Below are 19,790 nucleotides of genomic sequence, written 5' to 3'. Positions count from 1 at the left end.
AGCAGTTCTGCTTTGTGGTCACCATGAATCAGAATCAACTTTAAAAGCACGAATAGGAGGTCATCTACACCAGTTGGCTTCTGCCCCCCCTTCCTCGATCTTTAAAGCCGGCAAGGTAGCATCCTTCAGTCTCTCTTTACCTGCTTCCATCACATCTCCTTCTCTGACTCCAACTCTCCTGCTTCCCCCCTAAGGTGTTGCTGTTGAGTCGAAACTGACACATAGCTGACCCTTCAGCACTTTTCCACACTGTTAACCTTGTGGAAGAGGATTGTCCATCTTTCTCCCAAAAGAGCCTTTAGAGAGATGCCACTGTTGTGTTAGCAGCTCAACACCCGAAGGACATTGCACCAGAGCTCCCTGCTCTGAAGACCCTTGTGATCACATTGTCACTGTTGTATACCAGCGCATCGGAACCAACCCACTGCTGACCCTCTGGCAAGTTTTCAGAGGCAGTTAATCGCACCCGAGGAGATTGCCCCGTCTTCTCCCGTGGAGAAGCTGGTGGATTTGGACTGCATGCCTTCTGGGTTGCAGCCCAGATTCTTACCCCTAATTTTCCCCATTTTAATCATTTTAATGGTCCTCACTTTAATCACCTTGACAAACCCCTCTTATTATATAAAGTAACATCTCCACAGGTTCCAGGGGTAAGGATACGGTTACTTAGGTTATGAAGGGCACTGTTCAGCCTACTACACCTCCTGGTCCCAGGAGACCTTAACTTTTTCCTAGCACTCCCATCGCCTTTTGCACTTTGTTCTCCACACAGCACCTGACCTGATGTCTCCCAGTTACCTGTTTATATGTCTGTCTCCCCAGCTAGATTGTGGGCACCTTAATAACATAATCCATGGTTTAAGTTTTCGGCTAGTCATCCCCAATGCCTAGTATGTCAGCTGACACACAATAGGTGCTGGATAAAGCATTACTTAAGTAATAGGTGATTAATTAACTTGTGACTTCAAGCAAGACACTTCCCCTCTGAATCTAGATTCCTCCTCTGTGACCATGGACTGGGAGGCCCTGTGACTCTACGACCTTTTCCCACAGAGATTCTATGGCACCTCAGTGAGACTGGCCTTCTTAGATGGGCCGTCTCCCTGCAGTGTTTGTGATGGTGCCCTTTATTTGAGATCTTGACGTGCACAACAGCGAGTGAAATGCTTGACCCTTGAATGTTGGTTTAAACACAGCAGAGCCTTGGGAAACAGGTTGTGAAAGCCAGTACTTTTACCTGGGTCTGCTGACAATAGGTCCTGTCCCAGCAAGCAGACTTGTCTAGACAAAAAAGTGCAGGCCAAACTGGAGTGGGTCTGATTTCCTTCCTCATTGCTCACCAGTTGAACTCCTTCCAGAGAGGGAAGAAAATGGAGCCCAGCATAGATACAGTGCCACCAGGACTCAGCATGGGGGTACAGACACCAAGGGTCAGATGGGCCTCTGCACGGACATGTATATCTTTGCGCATGTGGACAGAAACGTGCACGCATGGATGCATGCACAAACAGCTGTTGAGCCATAGCTAGGTAGCCAGAGGTGAGTGAGTGGACAGATAGTCTTATCCAGACACATGGACAGTCATTTATTTTCTCTCCCAGCAGCACTCAGAACCAGACACATAGAGATTGTTGAAACACAGGTAATGACGCTCACAATCTCCTTCTCTCCTCTACACACATACAATCATCTGACCAAAGGCAAGAACTCAAGCTTGTCATACTCACTGACTGGACTAAACCAGCGACTCAGATGGAGGGACAGACATCATCAGTTCATTTCCTGTCTGGTGACAACTTGCATATCTGGTCACCCCTTCCCTGACCCTGCTAACAGATGGCAAATTATGGGGCCCTGGGAGGGGTCAGAGGAGGGGCAGGCCCCCATTGCTGTGGGCTGGGCAAAGGAAGCAGCTGCTCGTGGATATTCTAAACACACAGCCAAGTCCTTCCTGGTTTCCTCTTCCCCGGGTGTGCCTCAGCTAGTCCTTGCTCTTTTGTGTGCTGCTGCCTCCCTGCAGGATGTAGGGAAGGGCAAGGGCATCCTTTGTCTTTGCCCCAGGGAGGTGACCTTGGGAAGAGAGTCCAGCCGGGATGATAGTGTGAAGGAGTTCAGTGCCTATCAGTTCCTCAGGAGGAAACCAAGTGACAGAGAAAGAGGGTGTGGCATGCTGAGGGACACAGCAAATTAGTGGAAGAGTACGAACTAAGCCCCAGTCTCTTGATTTCAATCCTTGTGCCACCTCAAGAGGGTGAGAACAAAAACAACTGTGAGATATCACTTCACCCCAATAACAATAGCAAAGTTTAACAGAGCAGCAAACAACAAATGCTGGCATGGTTGTGGAGAGATTGGAGCTTATTGGCTGTCCATGGAAAAAATAGTGCAACCACAATGGAATGTGGTCTGGCGCTCTCTCAAAATGTTGGAAATAGAAATACTATTTGACCCAGCAATCCCACTGCTAGGATGATACCCTAAAAAACCAAAGCTGCCACCCATATTTATTGCTATGTTGTTCACAGTAGCAAAGAGATGGAAGCAACACAAGTGCCCATCAACAAATGAGTGGATAGTAAAACTATGTTATACTCACACAATGGAATACTACACAGCACTGAAAAACAAAGAACTCATAAAATATTACACAACATGGGTGACTCTGGAAGACATTATACTGAGTGAAATATTTCCGTCACAAAAGGAAAAACACTGCATAACACCATTGTTAAAAAAGAAAAAAAAAGAAAACTTTGACATCGATTAATCCCGCCTCAGTCTTTACACTGAAATAATTGCTCTGTAGAACTTTGGAGATGCCCTTCGCAGCAACTTTTCCCAATGAAACAAGTCTTTTGATTGTGTGTTTTCTTTTTAAAAGGAAAAATACTGCATAACACCTGTTATAAAATAAGATTGACATGGAAGTTAGGGAGAAACTAAGAAACGGGGATAAATAATGAACATTGCGTTGGAACAAATGAAGGAAAGAACTGTTTAAAGGGAATATGTGATTCGGCATTATTTGTATGACAAAATTCCAGAATAAGAGGTGCATAGCAAAGTAGGGGGTGGGAGGAAGGAAATTATGCAACAAAGAATAAATTTTTTTTTAAGTGAACTGAGAGGGACATAGGGAGGAAAATGTGCAACAGTGAATGAATGAAAATCCAACTTTTCTGTAAACTTTCATTAAAATCACAATTTAAAAAAGAGATCTAGAACAGTAAACACATTGGTATGCTTATTGTATGATTAGAATTTGTAAGATTTCTCTCTTCTGTAAAGGGAGGGCTTCTGTTTATTACTACTTATTTTATTTCAGTGCTGCGTAAGGAGAATGGGTGAAATGACTCCCCAGATCTCTATAGCCTTACAAAAGCCCAGCTGTTTCCTCAGTAAGTCCTGGGGCTAGAGCTGATGCTAACACCCTGGGGTCCCAGTCTCAGATGGACATGGTGCCAGGAATAGGGATGGAGAAAGCAGAAGGAAGCACAGGTAGAAACAAACCTTGATTCCCAGTGAACTGTGACAGTACCCTTGTAATACTCTTAGAGCTGGCAAAATACTTCTCTTTTGTCATTCAACTTATGAGAAGGGTAGTGAAGAATGAAGAGATAAAAGACCCAAAGAGAGAATTCTGTTCTTGTCAATTGCTGCTGAGGCATCTTGAGCAGTTCGTATCACTTCTCGGAGCCTCTTTCTTTTCTTTTTTGTGAAGTGAGAGTGATCAGACCTGATACACATTTTGAATTGATGATTCAATGAAAGAAAAACTGGATATTGCTTGACATACAAAACACACTTATTAAATGTATATTACGTATTTATTACTGTGCTTGATTTAAGGATCCAGAGCTACAAGAAAGACTTGCATCTTGAACGGCTTAGAGTATAATAGATTTCAAAGGTTTGTTCACAGTTTTAAGAAGTACATTTTTATGTCATAAATAAGTGAAACACAGCTGAAACAAATTCATACAGAACTGAAACTAATACTTCATAAAATAATACATACTGTGTGTGAAGTACTCTTGATATTTTCTATATAACACTTGAAAATCCTCCCAGTAAGATAATTTCATAACTCAATAATGGATGTGGTCTATAGTTTGAGCACTGTTGGCTTGAGTGAAAGCAGATATATAAACAAATGAGCAATAGAATGGGGAAAAGGCTGGGAGAGGATTCTGCACTGGGAATAAGAGGGAGATTAGAGCGAGGATAGTTCGTTCTTCTCAAAGATACTGGACTGGAAAGAATTCCTAAAAGTGGTTCTTTAAAAAGAAGAAAAAAAAATCCGTGAGCATTACCTGTAAGGTATGAAAGGCGAGGAAGGAGATTCCATGCTGAATAGATGGCATAAACAAAGCTGTGGGGATGACTGGGGACATGGCTTGTTTTGTGACCCTAGAAGTTTAGGATGGTTGTCATTTATAGTGTAATGGAGAGGTGAGCTCAATCAAAACTGTGGGATATCTGGGAGTGGTGGCCCCTCTCTTTGTCGAGTCTGTTTTCTTGGTGTACCACATTCCGGTGCTCCTGTTTCTGCTGAATGGAGTATATCAAAAGATGCTGAAAATTCTTTATTGAGGTCAAAAAGAAATTAATGGAATTGAATAAATCCCACTTAACCAAAAGACAGGACTGCCAACGATGGCTTTTCTTTAGCCAATACCGAGTGTATTCAGGGCGTGAAAGCTAGTCAGATTCCAAGGTTATCTCTTTTGTAATCTTTCCTCAGGACTGAACAGTGTTTTCTTCAGTTGTATGTAAGGTCTCTATGAGTTGGAGCTTATTCTACGGCACATAATTACAACCTTCCTTGAATCTGTGAGACTGTCCAGTATAGCAGGAAGCCAGAAAGAAGTCTTGATGCCTAGGCCTGCGGTGGTATCTTTACAAGGAGCAGTGTGCATGGCCTCTACTCAAATAAGAGTGGACTGGATTTACTGAGGTCCTCTGTTGCTGGGCGCTAAGCACAGAGCTGAAAACATGGTCCTGAACCACTTGGCATTTAGGAGGGAGCCCTGATGGATTATGCATTGAAGCCAATGGCTGAGTGCTGTGATAGAATACCATGAAGGGTCAATATGGGTGCCAAAGAGGGAAGATATGATGCCTGCTTTATAAAGAAAGAAGCTGCGTTCAAAATCATGATAGCCTGTCTGAGATACACAGCTTTTAGATGGCAGATGTGAGGGTTGAGCCCTTCTAGTTACCTCTACAAACTAACCGTGAATGCTTCCTTTACTTTGGTCTGCGTAGAACACACCGTTCGTATTGTTAAAATGCAGGTACCGTGCTACATTTCCAGTAGAGCTGGGGTCGCTCTCACAATCTGCTTTTTTGTGATACACCAGATTATTTTTAAATAGATGATGTGAGGACAACACTTTGAGCAACATTGGGATAGACAATCTCTCTGTTTTCTTCTGGTTCTAAGATTGTCTCAGTTCTCTACTTTTCTACTTGTCTACTCTGGGCCAGCATTTAAACTCAAGTAGGGACTTAAAAAAATTTAACACTTAAGGGTATGATTCCTGTCTTAGGGGAACTCATTGATATAACCTCAGGAGTTGAAACACTCCAGGGTTGTTCTCAGGAACAACTTTGTGGTGCAATTTGTCCTTGCTGGAATGACTCAGGATTTGCTGGCCTCAGTCATTTGCAGCAATGTGCATTAAAAGCAGGCTACTACTAAACAGACTTCTGGTGTCCCTCTAGTAGCACTGGGCTTTGTGTTGTCCAAGGACTGGCTTGCACAGTGTGGATGAATGTCAGCAAGAAAAACACAAGGGGTATCTTCCCCTCTTGATTGTTCTGACTCATTCTCCCAAAGCAACCCCAGAAATTAGAGGATTTTTCAGAAGGGATCTGTTCTGTCCTCAGGGAAACTCCCATCAGCATGTAGGCTTTATGTACACAGGCTTTTACAAGTTTGCACATATTCTCAGTCATTTCCAATTGTTTTCTTTTTTTCTTTCTACACAAGAGGTGGGGAGGTGTGTTCATGATTGGCAGCCTTCTTTATGTAGATAAGCCATGTGTCAGAGACAGTGAGACAGTGGCTCAGGATAGGTTTGTACGTAGGGTCACTATGAGTCACAGGTGACCCGATGTCATAACAACAACCACCACCGTGCAAAGTACCTCTACTGTCAACAAATTTGTTTTGACAGGGAATTATCGGCGTAACCATCTGAAGTAGAGATTATAATCCTGCATGCAGATATTTTGCTGAAAATGTCAAAATTTGGGTTTAAAGACAAGTTTTACCTACCTCAAAGAGCAAAGCTTTTCTTTTTCATTAGTTTTAATGAACATTTACAGGGATTTGGGGTTTTCATTCCTTCATTGCTGCACCATTCTCTCTACCCTCCTCCCCAGTTTGTTCTTCTTCCCCGCCATCCGAATGTCTGTTTTAATTGTCCAATAAGAGCAAAGCTTTTAATCAGTGTTGTGTTCTGGATGGGGAGGGGGAGGTGGCTCTTCTTGAAGTGAATGAATGAAGCTTCTTCATCCTGAGGCTGCCTTGTTTAGGTAGTCTTGCTCTTACAGGGAGGCCAACATTGTCCTCAGCTTTTGAGAAACCAGAAGATTTTCTCCTCAGACCACAGACTAACCGGCTGTTCTGACTCCGGAGGAGGTTGGCATCATCACATCCCTCAGTGACAGTCAAAGGGAGCAAAGTCTTACAGGGCAGAGGAAAGCAGAGTTAAGTGTTTTCCTCCAAACATGGTTGTCCAAACTGGAAGCATTTTTATGGTAACAAGTGCACATTGCTTCAGTGTTAAGGACAGAAGTGAAACAGAAGTTGATTTGACATTGCAATAGAGTAATCATACTAATCAGTGATAATGTCATAAAACAAACAGTCTAGTTTGTAAAAAGAATGTAGAAAGAACAAAAGTGGAAATAAAAGTATTACCTCCTGCCATGCTCCCAGCCACACACATGCAGGCCATCTCTAAAAGCTTTATTCTATCCCTAGTATCTCAATCCATATTGTCTTTCTTGTCTCCATGGCCTGGCAATCACTCCATCCATCCCATGCTGTCCTTGACTGCATTGGTGTCTCCTTTTTGCACTGCCTTCAGGTTTACTGTATCCTTTGCCAACCCTTTCTATACTCAGAACCCTGGTGGCAGAGTGATTAAGCACTTGACTGCTGACCAAAAGCTTTGTACTTCACAGTAGTTCTGTGGAAAAAAAGACCAGGCACTTTGCTTCCATAAAGATTAATCTAAAACAACCAACCAACCAACAAACAAAAACACAAACCCTTTGCTGTCAAGTCCATTCTGACTCAGAATGAACTTGACGGGACAGAGGAGAGAATTGCACCATAAAGTTTCCAAAGTTGTAATCTTTGCGAAAGTAACTGCCACATCATTCTCCCATGGAGTCACTGGTGGATTCGAAACACTGACTTTTTTTATTAGCAGCTTAGTGTTTAACCACTGGTTCAGCCTGGCCCTTCCCTGTAAAAGTGTAGCCTAGAAAACCTTATGGGACAGTTCTGCTCTATCACATTGGTTGCTGTGAGTCAAAAATCAATTCAACAGCACTAGCAATAATAACCTCTCTTTTCTGGATACCAATATTATCTTAATGCAAGTCTTCCTAAAAAAGGTGCTTCCCTGCGTGGGCCTTCACAACAGCTCCTAGAACCAAGAGAATAAGGTCTGAACTTCTTGAGACATGATGCACTGTAGAAAGCTTTTCAAAGACTGGGCCTGCCATAGCCATACTGAATTTCTCGCAGTTCTCTGGACGTGCTGTGCTCACTCACTCCAGCGCTTGTGCGCACGCTGCTGCCTCAGCCTATAACAACATTCCTGGCATTCACCACCTGGCTAACTCCTACTTAACCTTCAAAGCTAGGCTCAAACATACCTCCTTTGGGGAAAAGCCTCCGATGGCCCTCCGCCCTTCCCTTCAGTCTGGGTTAGATGCCACATTCTCTATGTTTTTTTAACACCCTGGCTTCCCTCTATCATAATCCTAAATGCACTCTATTATCGTTGTCTGTTTACCAGGGTCTCTCCCTCACTGCAAGGCTGCGAGCCCCTGGAAAGCAAGGTCTCTGACTTACTGATATTTATAACCACAGAGCTTGGCACAGAGCAGGCACTCAATAGCTATTTACTGGCTGTATTCATTCTTCTCTCCTAAGAAGTAATTTATACCATGTAAAGAATCAGGGAAATGAAATTGAAGGGAGAGAAATGCTCTGGGCTGTGTAACTTAGAACACTTCTTGGCACTTAGGGTATAGATTTCATGTTTGCTGAGGCTGTATTTATTGTCTAATGTGTTCGTTCATACAGCCGGGGAAATGTGTGTAGTATGTATGACTGTGGCCTGGGACTGGGTTTGTGCCCGAGATCTAAGATAGCTACTTAGTGTGTGTGGACCCTTCCCAGCCTGGGCCCCTGGGTTTTCTTTCTGGGTGGAGATCATCTTCAGCAGGAAATGGAACTGCTCCAAGACATTTTCACTTTTTCTCGTCCTTTTTTGTGTTCTGTGGTTCAGGTCTTGGGAGAACTGAGCCCTCTTTAAGTCTGACAGGATCGTGTTTTATGATCCCCAAAAAGTGTTTGTGTAACCTCAAGCTATGGTGAAAGCAAAATACCGCTGAAATGGGGTTTCTAACTGGACTGGGCTCAACTTTGCATCTTACCCTTGGGCTGTGTGCATGGGGCCTGTGAGTACGTGGTTCTCCCTGAAGTCTGCAGGAGTTCTACGTGCTGATAAGATCCAAGGCCAGTGTGCTTGCTTCCAGCAGTTTAGAAATTCAAACCACTTGTTGAGCCCCTGCCATGGGCAAGACCCAATGCTAAGTGTTATAGGGGATGTAGGCTGAATAAGACTAGGATTGTGCCTTCAAGAAACTTCTTAGCTAGGAATAAAGACTTACAAGCCAACTTTTGGTGGCTTGAGAGACTGTTTTGGCATCTCACTTTGGGCCCAGATTTATTTCAGTGTCTAGAGTAATAGATATTGTTGTTGTTATGTGTCATTGAGTTGAGTACAACTCATAACAACCGTATGAACAAAAGATCTAAATCCTCTTCTATCCTGCACCATCCTCATACTTCCTGACACTCAGGATCCCATTGCAGCAGTCACTATGTCAGTCCACCTGGTTGATGGTCTTCCTCTCCTTTGCCAACCCTCCACCCTTCCCAGCATTATGTCCTTCTCCAAGGAATAGCCCCTCCTAGCAACATGCCCGTAGTATGTGATGCATAGGAATATCTTATTCATCTAAGTACCAGACTGGGTTTTAGGTCCTTTTTTCTCTTTTTTTATTTTTTGGAAAAACCAGTGAAAAAGGTTTATTAAGGTAGTTAAACAGAGGCATAGGCAGTAAAAGGTAGGCCATGCATACGAAAAAGAAAGAAGGAAAAGGGGTAAAGGACTCCTGGAAAGACAGGGGTGAACCCAATCCTTAGTGTCAGCAGAAAAGGAGAGAAAGAGCGAGAGCTATTTCAGGTCTTCTTAACCCCAGTATTGCCTTCAATTGTCATACCTTAAAGTTAGGAAACAAACCCTCATATGAAGTGGTTATGAGCCCAGAAAACAAAATTGGGAACCAAGCCAATATAGAAAAGAGGAATTGATTTGTGGGAGGGAGACTTTTGGTGGTATTTGCCCTCAGCAGAGAGAAATACATATGGAGAAAAGGTGTCACCAAACAAGATTTCCCTGAAAAGAAGGAAGGGGAGCCCTGGTGACCTAGTGGATTGAGAGCCATGACAAGTATGCCTTCATCTGGCCTGTGTCCTGTAGCCTCCCCGCTCCTCTCTCTTGCAGGAACCCTCTGACTGGTTCCTGCTGTGATTTTTGTGGTCCTGTGTTCATTGTTGTGTTACTATGTAAGGAGTGTTGTGGGAGTTTTTGATTTGCTGATCCTATTTTGTGTGTGCTCAATTTTTGATGGTGTTTTATGAAACACTTCCTTTCATTGCCTCTAATGTGACCAGGAAGGAGCCCTAGTGATATAATGATTATATGTCCAGCTGCTAATCCAAACGTCAGCTGTTCGAACCCACCAGCGTCCTCATGGGAGGAAAGGCCTGATGACTTCATTCTCATAAAGACTTATAATTTAGAAAACACTTTGGGGCAAGTCTGCTCTGTCCTTTAGGGTCACTAAGAGTTGAAATTCATTTGACAGTGCACAATAGCGTGACCTGGACAAAATCCACAATATCGACATTATTAAAGAGCACATAAGACATCTTTAAGACAAAGAATTTTCACTTTAGAAAGCTGTTGGATGCCAAAATCTTGAAGGAGTTTTACCCAGTCAAGTGATTCCTAGAAATTACACAACTTTATTCCTGCTGCTCACAGTTACTTAGTGGAGCTCTGGTAGCAGACTGTTATCATGTGGTCCACTATCTACAATTTGAATCAACAAGCTGTTCTGCAGAAGAAAGATGAGCATTCTCCTCTTGTAAAGATTCTGAGCCTGAAAACCTCATAGCTAGTTGCTATGATTTGGAATTGACATGTTGGCAGTGATTTTTTTTTAATAGCTCTTCAATATAAACTCTTGTTGCCACATGGCTCAAGTGTACTCGTGTATACACCTACTTTTCACTTTCTGACATAGTTAGGTTCCAAAGACCAGGTTATTAGATAAAAATGGGCATGACGCAAAAATAGAGGGTGATCACATCAAATGATAAGAAAGGAGGATGACAGCACTATTATATGGCTTCCTAGACAAGTTGTCACTTAACAATAAGTATCACAGTCCATGTGACTCTTACCCCTCACATGCTGGCAGCATTCATTACTGCCTGATGTATGTCACTAGTGAGAAAATGAGTCATATAGTAGATTTTTAGTGACAATTTTTGAGATGACATTTAGATCACTGTGTAAGCAGTGGGTACACTTAGTGAGCCATGTAATACAAAGTATAGGTTTTTCTTCAGCAACTTATTAAGTTCTTGGCTGTCACCATAAATCCATTAAGCAGAAACTAAGCCTGAGGCATCATTATACCCTTACAAGTGGGAATTCAGTAAATGTTTCTCAGCAATTTCATAAAGACTAAAGGCTTAATGACATCACATGCGGAGGAGGAGGAGGAAGGGCTGGGGAGTGAGTGATGGGTTTTTTTGCTGACTTTTCCTTAAGTTAGTTGCTGACTCCCTAATATGACCCTGGCTTCTTGACCCTCATCAGGACTCAATAATCTCACTGGATGTTCAGGAAAAAGTGGGCCCTATCTTTTTCTTATTCTTCCTCCTGCTGATATGAATTCATATTGGCTGATCTTTTTTGGTAACACCCAAGTGCCTTTGCAAGGAAAGGGAAAATGGAAAAATGACTGTGAGGAATTATGACTTGCTTCCTTTGTTTGATAACTTCTGTATGTCATTGCTGGTCATTTGCCTTGAGAAGTAAGGATGTAGGGATTGCAGATAAAGAAAATAATGGACCAAGAAGAGCTGGTCCCCAGTGCAACTGTGGATGAGCAACTGAGGACACACAATTCCCCTTTCCTGGGGCTCATTTCACTATCTCCACAATACATATTGGGCTATGTGATCTCCACTGCCTTTCACTATTGAGATGTCCATGCTTTAGAGCCCCTTGTTCCTAAAGATCATGTTGCTGTGATGTTCTCTCTGCCTTTATGTGTTGTCCCCAGTCTCAGGCACCCATTACTGACTTGGATCTCTGGTTTGTGGTTCTAGGTTTTCTTCGTGTCTGACCTCTTCAAGAACAAGACGACGCTCTCTCTGCCTCCACCTGCTATCAGGAAGGAAATCCTCTCTCCTGTGGATATCATTGACAGGAACAACCACCACAACATGGTGTAGGTGCCACCCACCTCTCGAGCTGTTTCTGTAAAATGACTGCTGACAGCAATTTCTTGCTGCTCTTCAATCTCATCAGACAGTAGAATGTAGGAGAAAAAAAAAAAACAAAAACAAAGAAACTTTCTTTGCCTGACTGATTTTTAAAAGGAAAAAAAAAATTAAAAAAAGGTGTCTTACTTTGTGGCCTTCCAAGATAGGTAGTGTTCACCTATGTGGAAACAACAGTAAACTAACACCAAGTGCCGGAACCCTGGATGTGCAATTGGTTTAAGTGTTCATGTTCTAGTGAACACAAGCTCGTTCTGGAACAAACACTAAAATGATTTGAGGAAAGTGTTGGTCACCTTTGTGACCAGAGGAATCCCAGGCCTGTGAGGAAAGAGCAAATTCACATGGTAATACACGATGCCAGAAATAGCACTGAATCAAGAAAATAGCCATTGGTAGTGGGTGGAGGAGGGGCTCCCCTCCTGCCTCTCTAAGTCCACCCGACTCTATTCTTTACTGTGACTTTGGTTCAAGAAGTTAGTTTAATGTTTTTCAGACAAAAGGAAGAGCAAGCTTGCTCAAGCGCATTATTCCTAAATCCAGATTCCCAGTCCTGAGGCCTTATCGCTTCCCCAGCCCACAGGCCTGTAGCCACAGTCCCTCACTGTAGTGATTAGGAGACTCTTTGTGGATGAGCAGATTTCACAAATAGCACAATTTCAGGAGCGATAGAGGCCACAGCCCCTGATTTGTCTTCTGTTGACGCATCAGCCTGTGATGTTGAGCTGACAGTCACAGGATGCTGATGATGTGCACACCAATCACAGGGCACTCGCACACTCTTAGAAACGGTTAGACTTTGGTGACTGCCTTCTCCCTTGGTATCCTTGCTGTGTGTTCCTACCTGTGAGAGTCCAGAGATGAGCAAAGGCGTGGCTCGTCGCTGGGTGAGAGGAAGTGACCTTCTGGACAAGAGATGAGGGAGCGAAATGGGCGGAATGAAAATGAACCGATCTGTTGGCTACTCGAAGTCAGAAGGAGACCGAGTAGCAGAAGAGAGTGAGAGTAGCCTGCAGGTGAGGCTACCCTTGGAGAGCTCACGGGGGGTCGTTCTTGTTAAGCTGTGTAAAGCACTATTGTCTTGGGGTTGATCTCTAGGGCAGCTCTTGGTAGGTTCTGCTGGGCAGAACATATGGGTTAAATGTCCCTAGAGAGTTTTCCTCATCCTCTATCCCTGAGCCCTTCCAAGCAAGGTCTCACCCTAGGCAGTACCCAGGGACCCCTTCTACTGAACCTTCGAAGAAAGGAGGAAGGAAGAAACACTTTTAGATCTTGGATACAAACCTTTCAAAGGGCTAAATGTAACCACATTCACCAACCACATGTACATCCGTCCTTTCATTTCAACTATAGCAAGCTATGATTTTTATATATAAATATTATATAAATAATGTATAAAACATTAAAAGTTAACTATGTAAAATATTATTTCTGAAACAGTTCTAGCTATATCCACTATGATTATAAACTGTGTCTCGACCTGTGTTATTTACATTAGCTGCTTAAAAAAGCATCAAGTTAATTTTTTTTTAATATCAACTAAGGTAACTTAGCTCTGTGGTAGACATTGTTTTATGAGAGAAATAACTGCAACTAGGAAAAAAGTGTATAAAAAAAACAACACATTAAATTGTCAGTATTTTTGTAAGTTCCATTTTGTAAAGAGAATAATATTCAAAGACTTTTGTAGAATACAAAGTGAAAACTTGTATCTGCGAAACTATACTTGTATTAAATTTGCTTTTGAAATAAAAGCTCATAACACAACTAATCAAGGAATTGGAAGCCTGTAATGTTTGAGGGGTATTCATCTGGAGCGTGTGGGTGGACAGAGCAGCAACCCCATGCTTGGTCCCTTTGAATTGCCTTATCTCACCTCCTGATTTTTCCAGCTCTTCTGGCTTAGTGGTAATGAGTTGTACTGCCAATTCAATGGCAGGTGGTTCAAATCCACCAGGTGCTTCAAGGGAGAAGGTTGGCCCGTCTTCTCCCATGTGATTTACAACCTCTGAAAAGCCACTAGCAGGTTAGCTATGAGTCTGTTGCAACTCCATGGCATATAACAACATCAGGATATAAAATGATTGATGCACTCCACTGCTAACATTGCCTGGGAAGAAAATCTTGTGAATACTTCTGAAAATATCAACCAGTGAGAACATACTGATAGAACACATTTCTAGGCTGGCACACATGATTATTTCTGCTGGCATTGTCCATCCGGAGGTGTGCTGCCATCCCAAAGGTGGTGGTGGTTATGTTCCATCGAGTTGTTTGCAACTCATAGCAACCCTATGTACAACAGCCCTAAACCGTGCTCTATCCTGTGCTAGTCGCACTGCCTCTGACACACCCATCCTGATTACCCCAGTCACTGAATCAATCCACCTCATAGAGGGTCTTCCCCTCCTGCACTGTCCCTCCACCCTCCCAAGCATGATGTCCCTCTCCAAGGATCTGTCCCTCCTTACAACATGTCCAAAGTATGTCAGACGAATCCTTGCCTCCAAGGAGTAGTCTGGTTTAACCCTCTTCAGGATGAATCTGTTTGGCAGTCCATGGTTGTGGTTCTCTGTTATTTTTAATCTACCAGCCTCTATAAGACAGATGAGCAGTCTCCTTCGTTGTTCTTTACAGTTTCCAAAAACATCCTGGGGGGGAGGGGGTGGTCAGCTATGGGTCAATTCTGTCTCAAAAGTGAGTGAGTTTGGAGACATGTGGGCTCACCAGGAGTTAGAATGAATTCCACAAAACTGATTCTCAATAGAGCTACAGATGGTCAAACCTCTTTTCCTCCGTCAAAGTTCATTCACAGAGTGTAGCTCTGGCTCGGCTCTTGCCTCGCCTCTCTGGCTTTTGTAAAGAGCTTTTGTATTCTGAACAGGATTTTCATCAGGAGAGGTGGGTCCTGTAGGCTCCCCAAAAACACTTAAGAAGCCCGAATGTTCCAGATAGAGTGAGCTTGGGAGCTCAGTGAGGGAATTCCTTAGCACAGTTGACGTCAGAGCAAAGAGCATGAGGCTCCTACCTGCCTTCCCTGTGTTTTGCCAACCTGGAAGGAAAGAGGAAGCCAGAAACACATTTACTGAGCTCCTATGGGACAGGTATTTGCTGCTCCTTTGTCCCTCTGGTTCCTCATGGCAGTTCATATTTTTAGAAATAAGACATTAAATTACAGGACAGAACATATGTTAGATTTCTAATGTTGCCACAACGTTACATATGAACTTAGAGCTTAGAAGAAATTGGATTTATGGAAGAATGGTGCCGCCGGGTGAGGTGTTGCACATGGCTTGCCAAAGGGGTCAGCGGCTGCAAAAGGCTACTCTACTCTGCTCGCCGTTTGGGGGGTGGTCAGGCGTGATCCCCTTCTCCTGTGGGGTGGGGGCATGAGCTCTGGCCTTTGAGGTGGCGGGGTCTCACTGAGGGCTGCTGACCTGGACGGGAGTGTCCGCAACCACTGGAAGGGACTTGGGGGGTTCGTAACGTGTGCCTACAGGTCCCTGCGAGGCCCAGCCGAGGGTAGGAGGGAATCTCCATGGGGTTAAAGGCCCAGTTAATCCCACACCTGCCGCCTTCTCTCATTCATTAGACATCATGCTCGGAAGCATGGACAGACAGCGCAGTAAAGGGAGACCTCGGATGAGATGGATTGATACAGTAACTGGGGCAGTGCGGGGGTTGGTGTGCCAGAATCAGACTGGCTCAGAACAGGCAAGGGTTCAGAGCTGCTGTACTTAGGGTTGCTATGCATCGCAGGTGACTCAATGGCACATAACAATGATAACATACTATGAGAAACTCTGTGAACTTTGATAGATGTTGATAGTTGTAGAAAAGGTTCAGGCCTTTTGTTCATAGAATTACTATGAGTCCTACTCAACCAGAAGGCAGTCAACAACAACTTTTTCTAAAAGACACAAAAGATGACTTCACATGTGGATTTCACCTGACGGGCTGCACAGGAATCAGATTGACTACATTTGTGGAAGAAATTGTTGGAGAAGCTCCATTTCAGCAGTCAAAATGAGGCCAGCAGCAGACGGTGGGTCAGATCATGAGGCTAAAGAAAATGAAAAGTCCAAGGAACCAAGATATGATCTAGAATCAATTCCATTTGAATTTCATGATCATCTTAAGAATAGGTTTGAGGCATAACAGAAGACCAGATGAATTGTGTGATAATATCATATATGAAGAAAGCAAAAGGTCATTACAAAAACAGGAGAAAGGAAAAAATCGAATTGGATGTCAGAAATGACTCTGAAGATTGCACTGTACCATCAAGAAGCAAAATATAAATGAAAACATGACAAAATAAAAGAGCTAAACAGACAATTTCAAAGGGCAGCTTAAAAAAGTGTTAAAATGGAATGTGCAGAGAGCTGGACTTGGAGAAAAAAAGGGGAAGAACTCATTCTGCTGCTTGCCTCCAGTTACCAGATATTATGAATGTTGCTGAGGGTACAATTATAAATAGTATTGTTTTTGTTGTGATCTTCACCAACTCATAGTGCCCCATGCACAAGGGAATGGAATACTGTCTGTTTCTGTATCATCCTCATAATAAATTGAAGATTGGGGGGGAAAGAAAATTAATTTATTATGTTATAATTCTAAATGTCAGAAGACAAAAAATGTCTTACTAGGCTAAAGTTAAGAAGTTGGCAGGGGCCCCATTCCCTCTGGAGGTTCTAGGGAAAGGGCGTTTTCTTGCCTTTTGGGGCTTCTTGAGGCTGCCTGCCTTCCTTGCCTCGTGGGCCTGTTATTCTGTAACCAAAGTCAACGACCGAGGCTGAGTCCTCACTCTGCCAGTATCTGGTTCTTTTGTGCCTGCTTTTCTGCATTTTGGGGGAGTTGTGATTACATTGGTCTTGTGCAGATAATCCAAGATCATCTACTATTTTGTTGTTATTATGTGTCATCAAGTCAACTATGACTCACAGCAGCCCTATGAACAATAGATCAGAAACTTGCTCTGTCCTGTGCCATCCTCACAGTCTCTGACACTCTGGAGTCCATTGTTACTGTGTCAACGCATTTTGTTGAGAGAGGGACTTCCTCTCTTTCTTTGAGCCCCTGCCTTTCCCAGTAAGACCCTCAGACTTTTTGCAAGGATGGCTCACTCCTCATAACACACTCCAAGTACATGAGAAAAAAATGCACCTCCTGGCCTCAAATGAGTAACCTGGTTGCACTTCTTCCAATATAGACTTACTCTTTTGCCAATTCATGAAATATTCAGTATTTCCTACACTACAATTCAAAGTTAGTGATTCTACCCTCATTCATTACCTACTTTTCAGATGCAAAAGAAGCTATTAAAATACCCTGTGTTGCATCAGACAGACCTTAGTTTTTTAACTGACATCCTTGATTTTTAGCTTTTTGGAGAAATTCTCAACAGTAGTTTTTCTGAATACAACACGTCTTTGATTTCTTGACTAATATTACCATCAGTGTTGACTGTGTGATCTAAGTGACAACTTCAATCATTTCTTCATGTATCGTGCTGTCGCCTATTGGTCCACTGGTGAGGATTTTTCCTTGATGTTGAGATGCATGTTGAGAGCTGTAGTCTTTATTTAGTGGGGTAAATGTTTCCAGTCTTCTAATTGTTGGGTGCTATCAATTCATCTCTGACTCAAAACAATCTTACGTTCATGATTCTTATTCGCTCTGTATGCTAAGCAAATAATCTGAGGATCTCGGGTATCTGAAGAGGATAAGAGGGATAATCCCTGGAGAAGGATATCATGCTTGAAGTGTGGAGGATCTGTGCAGGAAAGAAAGACCCTGAAAGAGATGCATTGACACAATGGCTCTGACAGGGAGGCAGGTATGTCAAACAGTGAGATTGGCTCAGGATAGAGCAAGGTTCAGAACTATTGTTCATAGAGTCACTATGAGTCGTAGTTAACTTGACAGTATTAGGTGCCATCAAGTTGAGTGTGACTCCGCAAACAACAGATCTGAACCCTGTTCTACCTTGTGCCATTTTCACACTTCCAGTCACATTAGAGCCCATTGCAGCAGTCACCATGTCAATCCACATGGTTGAGAGTCTTCCTCTCCTTCACCAACCTTCCACCCTTCCCAACATCATGTCCCTCTCCAAGGAACGGTCCCTCCTAGCAACACGCCTAAAGTAAGAGGCAAAGCCTCATCATCCTTACCTCCAAAGAGCACTCCGGCTGCACCATCTCCAGGACATATATAATCTTTCTCTTGGCCATTCATGGGATGTCAGTGCCCTTCTTCAGCACCACAGTTGAAAGGCATCAATTCTTCTGTCTTCTCTCTTCATTGTCCAGATCTTAGATGCATAGCAAGAAACTGGAAAGACCATAGCCTGAATCAGATGCACCTCAGTCCTCAAAGTGACATCGTTACCCCTCAATAATTTGGAGAGGTCCCTAACTGCAGACTTTCCCAGTGCAAAGTGTCACTTTATTTTCTGACTGCTGGTACCAAGGGATTGTGGATCCAAATAAGAAGAATTTGTTGACAGTTTTAATCTCTTCATCCATCATAAATGATGTTGCTTATTGGTCCAGTGGTTAGAATCTTTGTTTTCTTGACATTGAAGTGCAACCCATATTGAAGACTCTATTCTTAGATCTTCTACAAGTGCTTCTGTTTTTTTATGTGCTATTGAGTTACCTGTAACTCACAGCAGCCCTGTGTACAACAGCTCTGAAGTCTGCCTGGTCCCGAGTCAGTCTCACTGACTCCAATACACCTACCCTCACTACCCCAGTTATTGTATCAATCCATCTCATCTGGAATCTTCCTCTCTGGCGCTGTCCCTCCACCCTTCTATGTATGATGTCCTTCTCCAAGGACCTGTCCCTCCTGGCTACGTTCCCAAAACATGTGAGACGAAGCTTCAGAATCCTAGCCTCCAAGAAGAAACTTGGTTTCACCCTCTTCAAGACAGACTTATTTGTTTTCTTGGTGGTCCATTGTATGTTTCAAGACTCTTTTCCAGAACCACAATTCAAAGGCATCGATTCTTGTTTCATCCTTAGTCATTTCAGCAAGCATCATCATTATCAACTTGACAGTACATAACAACAAACAACATCAACAACTTGTGATATGTGGATGGCACATTTTGCTTTCTGAGATCAAAGAGAACTTGAAGTACATACAGATTAAAATGAAACATTATATATACCCTTCAGTAAGTATTGCACATCAACAAAAAATAAAAATTCCCACAACTGGATCAATAAAAGCTCTATTGATAAGCAGAGAAAAGATTGAAATTGTCAAGGATTGAGGTTGCTTGGATTCACAAACAAGGCCCAAGGAAGCAGCAGTCAAGAAATCAGATTATGTATCACATTGGGTAAATCTTCAAAGAACCCCTTTAAGTGACTGAGAACTAAGATGTGCCTGACATGAAACATGGTGTTTCCCCTCTTGGTTTTCTAATTCCAAGTCCTTGCACATTCCAGTATACTGTTGTTCATTATGAGCTGTCAAGTTGCTTGCGACTCATAGTGGCCCTATGTACATCCCTAAACCCTGCTCTGTCCTGTGCCAATCTGTCTCCAACACACCCACTCTTATTACACCAGTCACTGAATCAATCCACCTCATAGAGGGTCTTCCTCTCCTGTACTGTCCCTCTACCCTCCCAAGAATGATATCCCTCTCCAAGGACTGGTCCCTCTTTTCAACATGTCCAAAGTATGTCAGACAAAGCCTCAGAATCCTTGCCTACAAGGAGCAGTCTGGTTTAACCCTCTCCAGGGTGAATCTGTTTTCTTGAAGCAGTCTATGGTACACTCAATACTCTTCTCCAGCACTACAGCTCAAAGGCTTCAATTCTCTTTCTAGCCTCCGTAGTCATTGTCCACTCTCTGATGCATAACAAGTGATTGCA

At 43.0% G+C, this 19,790-nt stretch overlaps 1 protein-coding gene across 1 annotated transcript in view; it reads left to right on the top strand.

Annotated features, from left to right (window-relative positions):
• The window catches only part of PPAP2B (phosphatidic acid phosphatase type 2B), a 107,024-nt gene extending 95,079 nt beyond the window's left edge, over window positions 1-11,945 (top strand). The window contains exon 6 of the mRNA XM_006879726.1: window positions 11,723-11,945. Within this exon, the coding sequence (XP_006879788.1) occupies window positions 11,723-11,848 (126 nt within the window). The 3' untranslated portion in view covers window positions 11,849-11,945. The remainder of the gene's footprint in view (window positions 1-11,722) is intronic.
• Window positions 11,946-19,790: the final 7,845 nt, after the last annotated feature.

Source organism: Elephantulus edwardii, unplaced genomic scaffold (assembly GCF_000299155.1).
Source record: "Elephantulus edwardii isolate Elephantulus edwardi_28Jun2011 unplaced genomic scaffold, EleEdw1.0 scaffold00005, whole genome shotgun sequence".
Lineage (NCBI taxonomy): Eukaryota > Metazoa > Chordata > Mammalia > Macroscelidea > Macroscelididae > Elephantulus > Elephantulus edwardii.
Note: the sequence above shows the minus strand (reverse complement) of the source record. Positions and strands in the feature narration are given on the sequence as shown.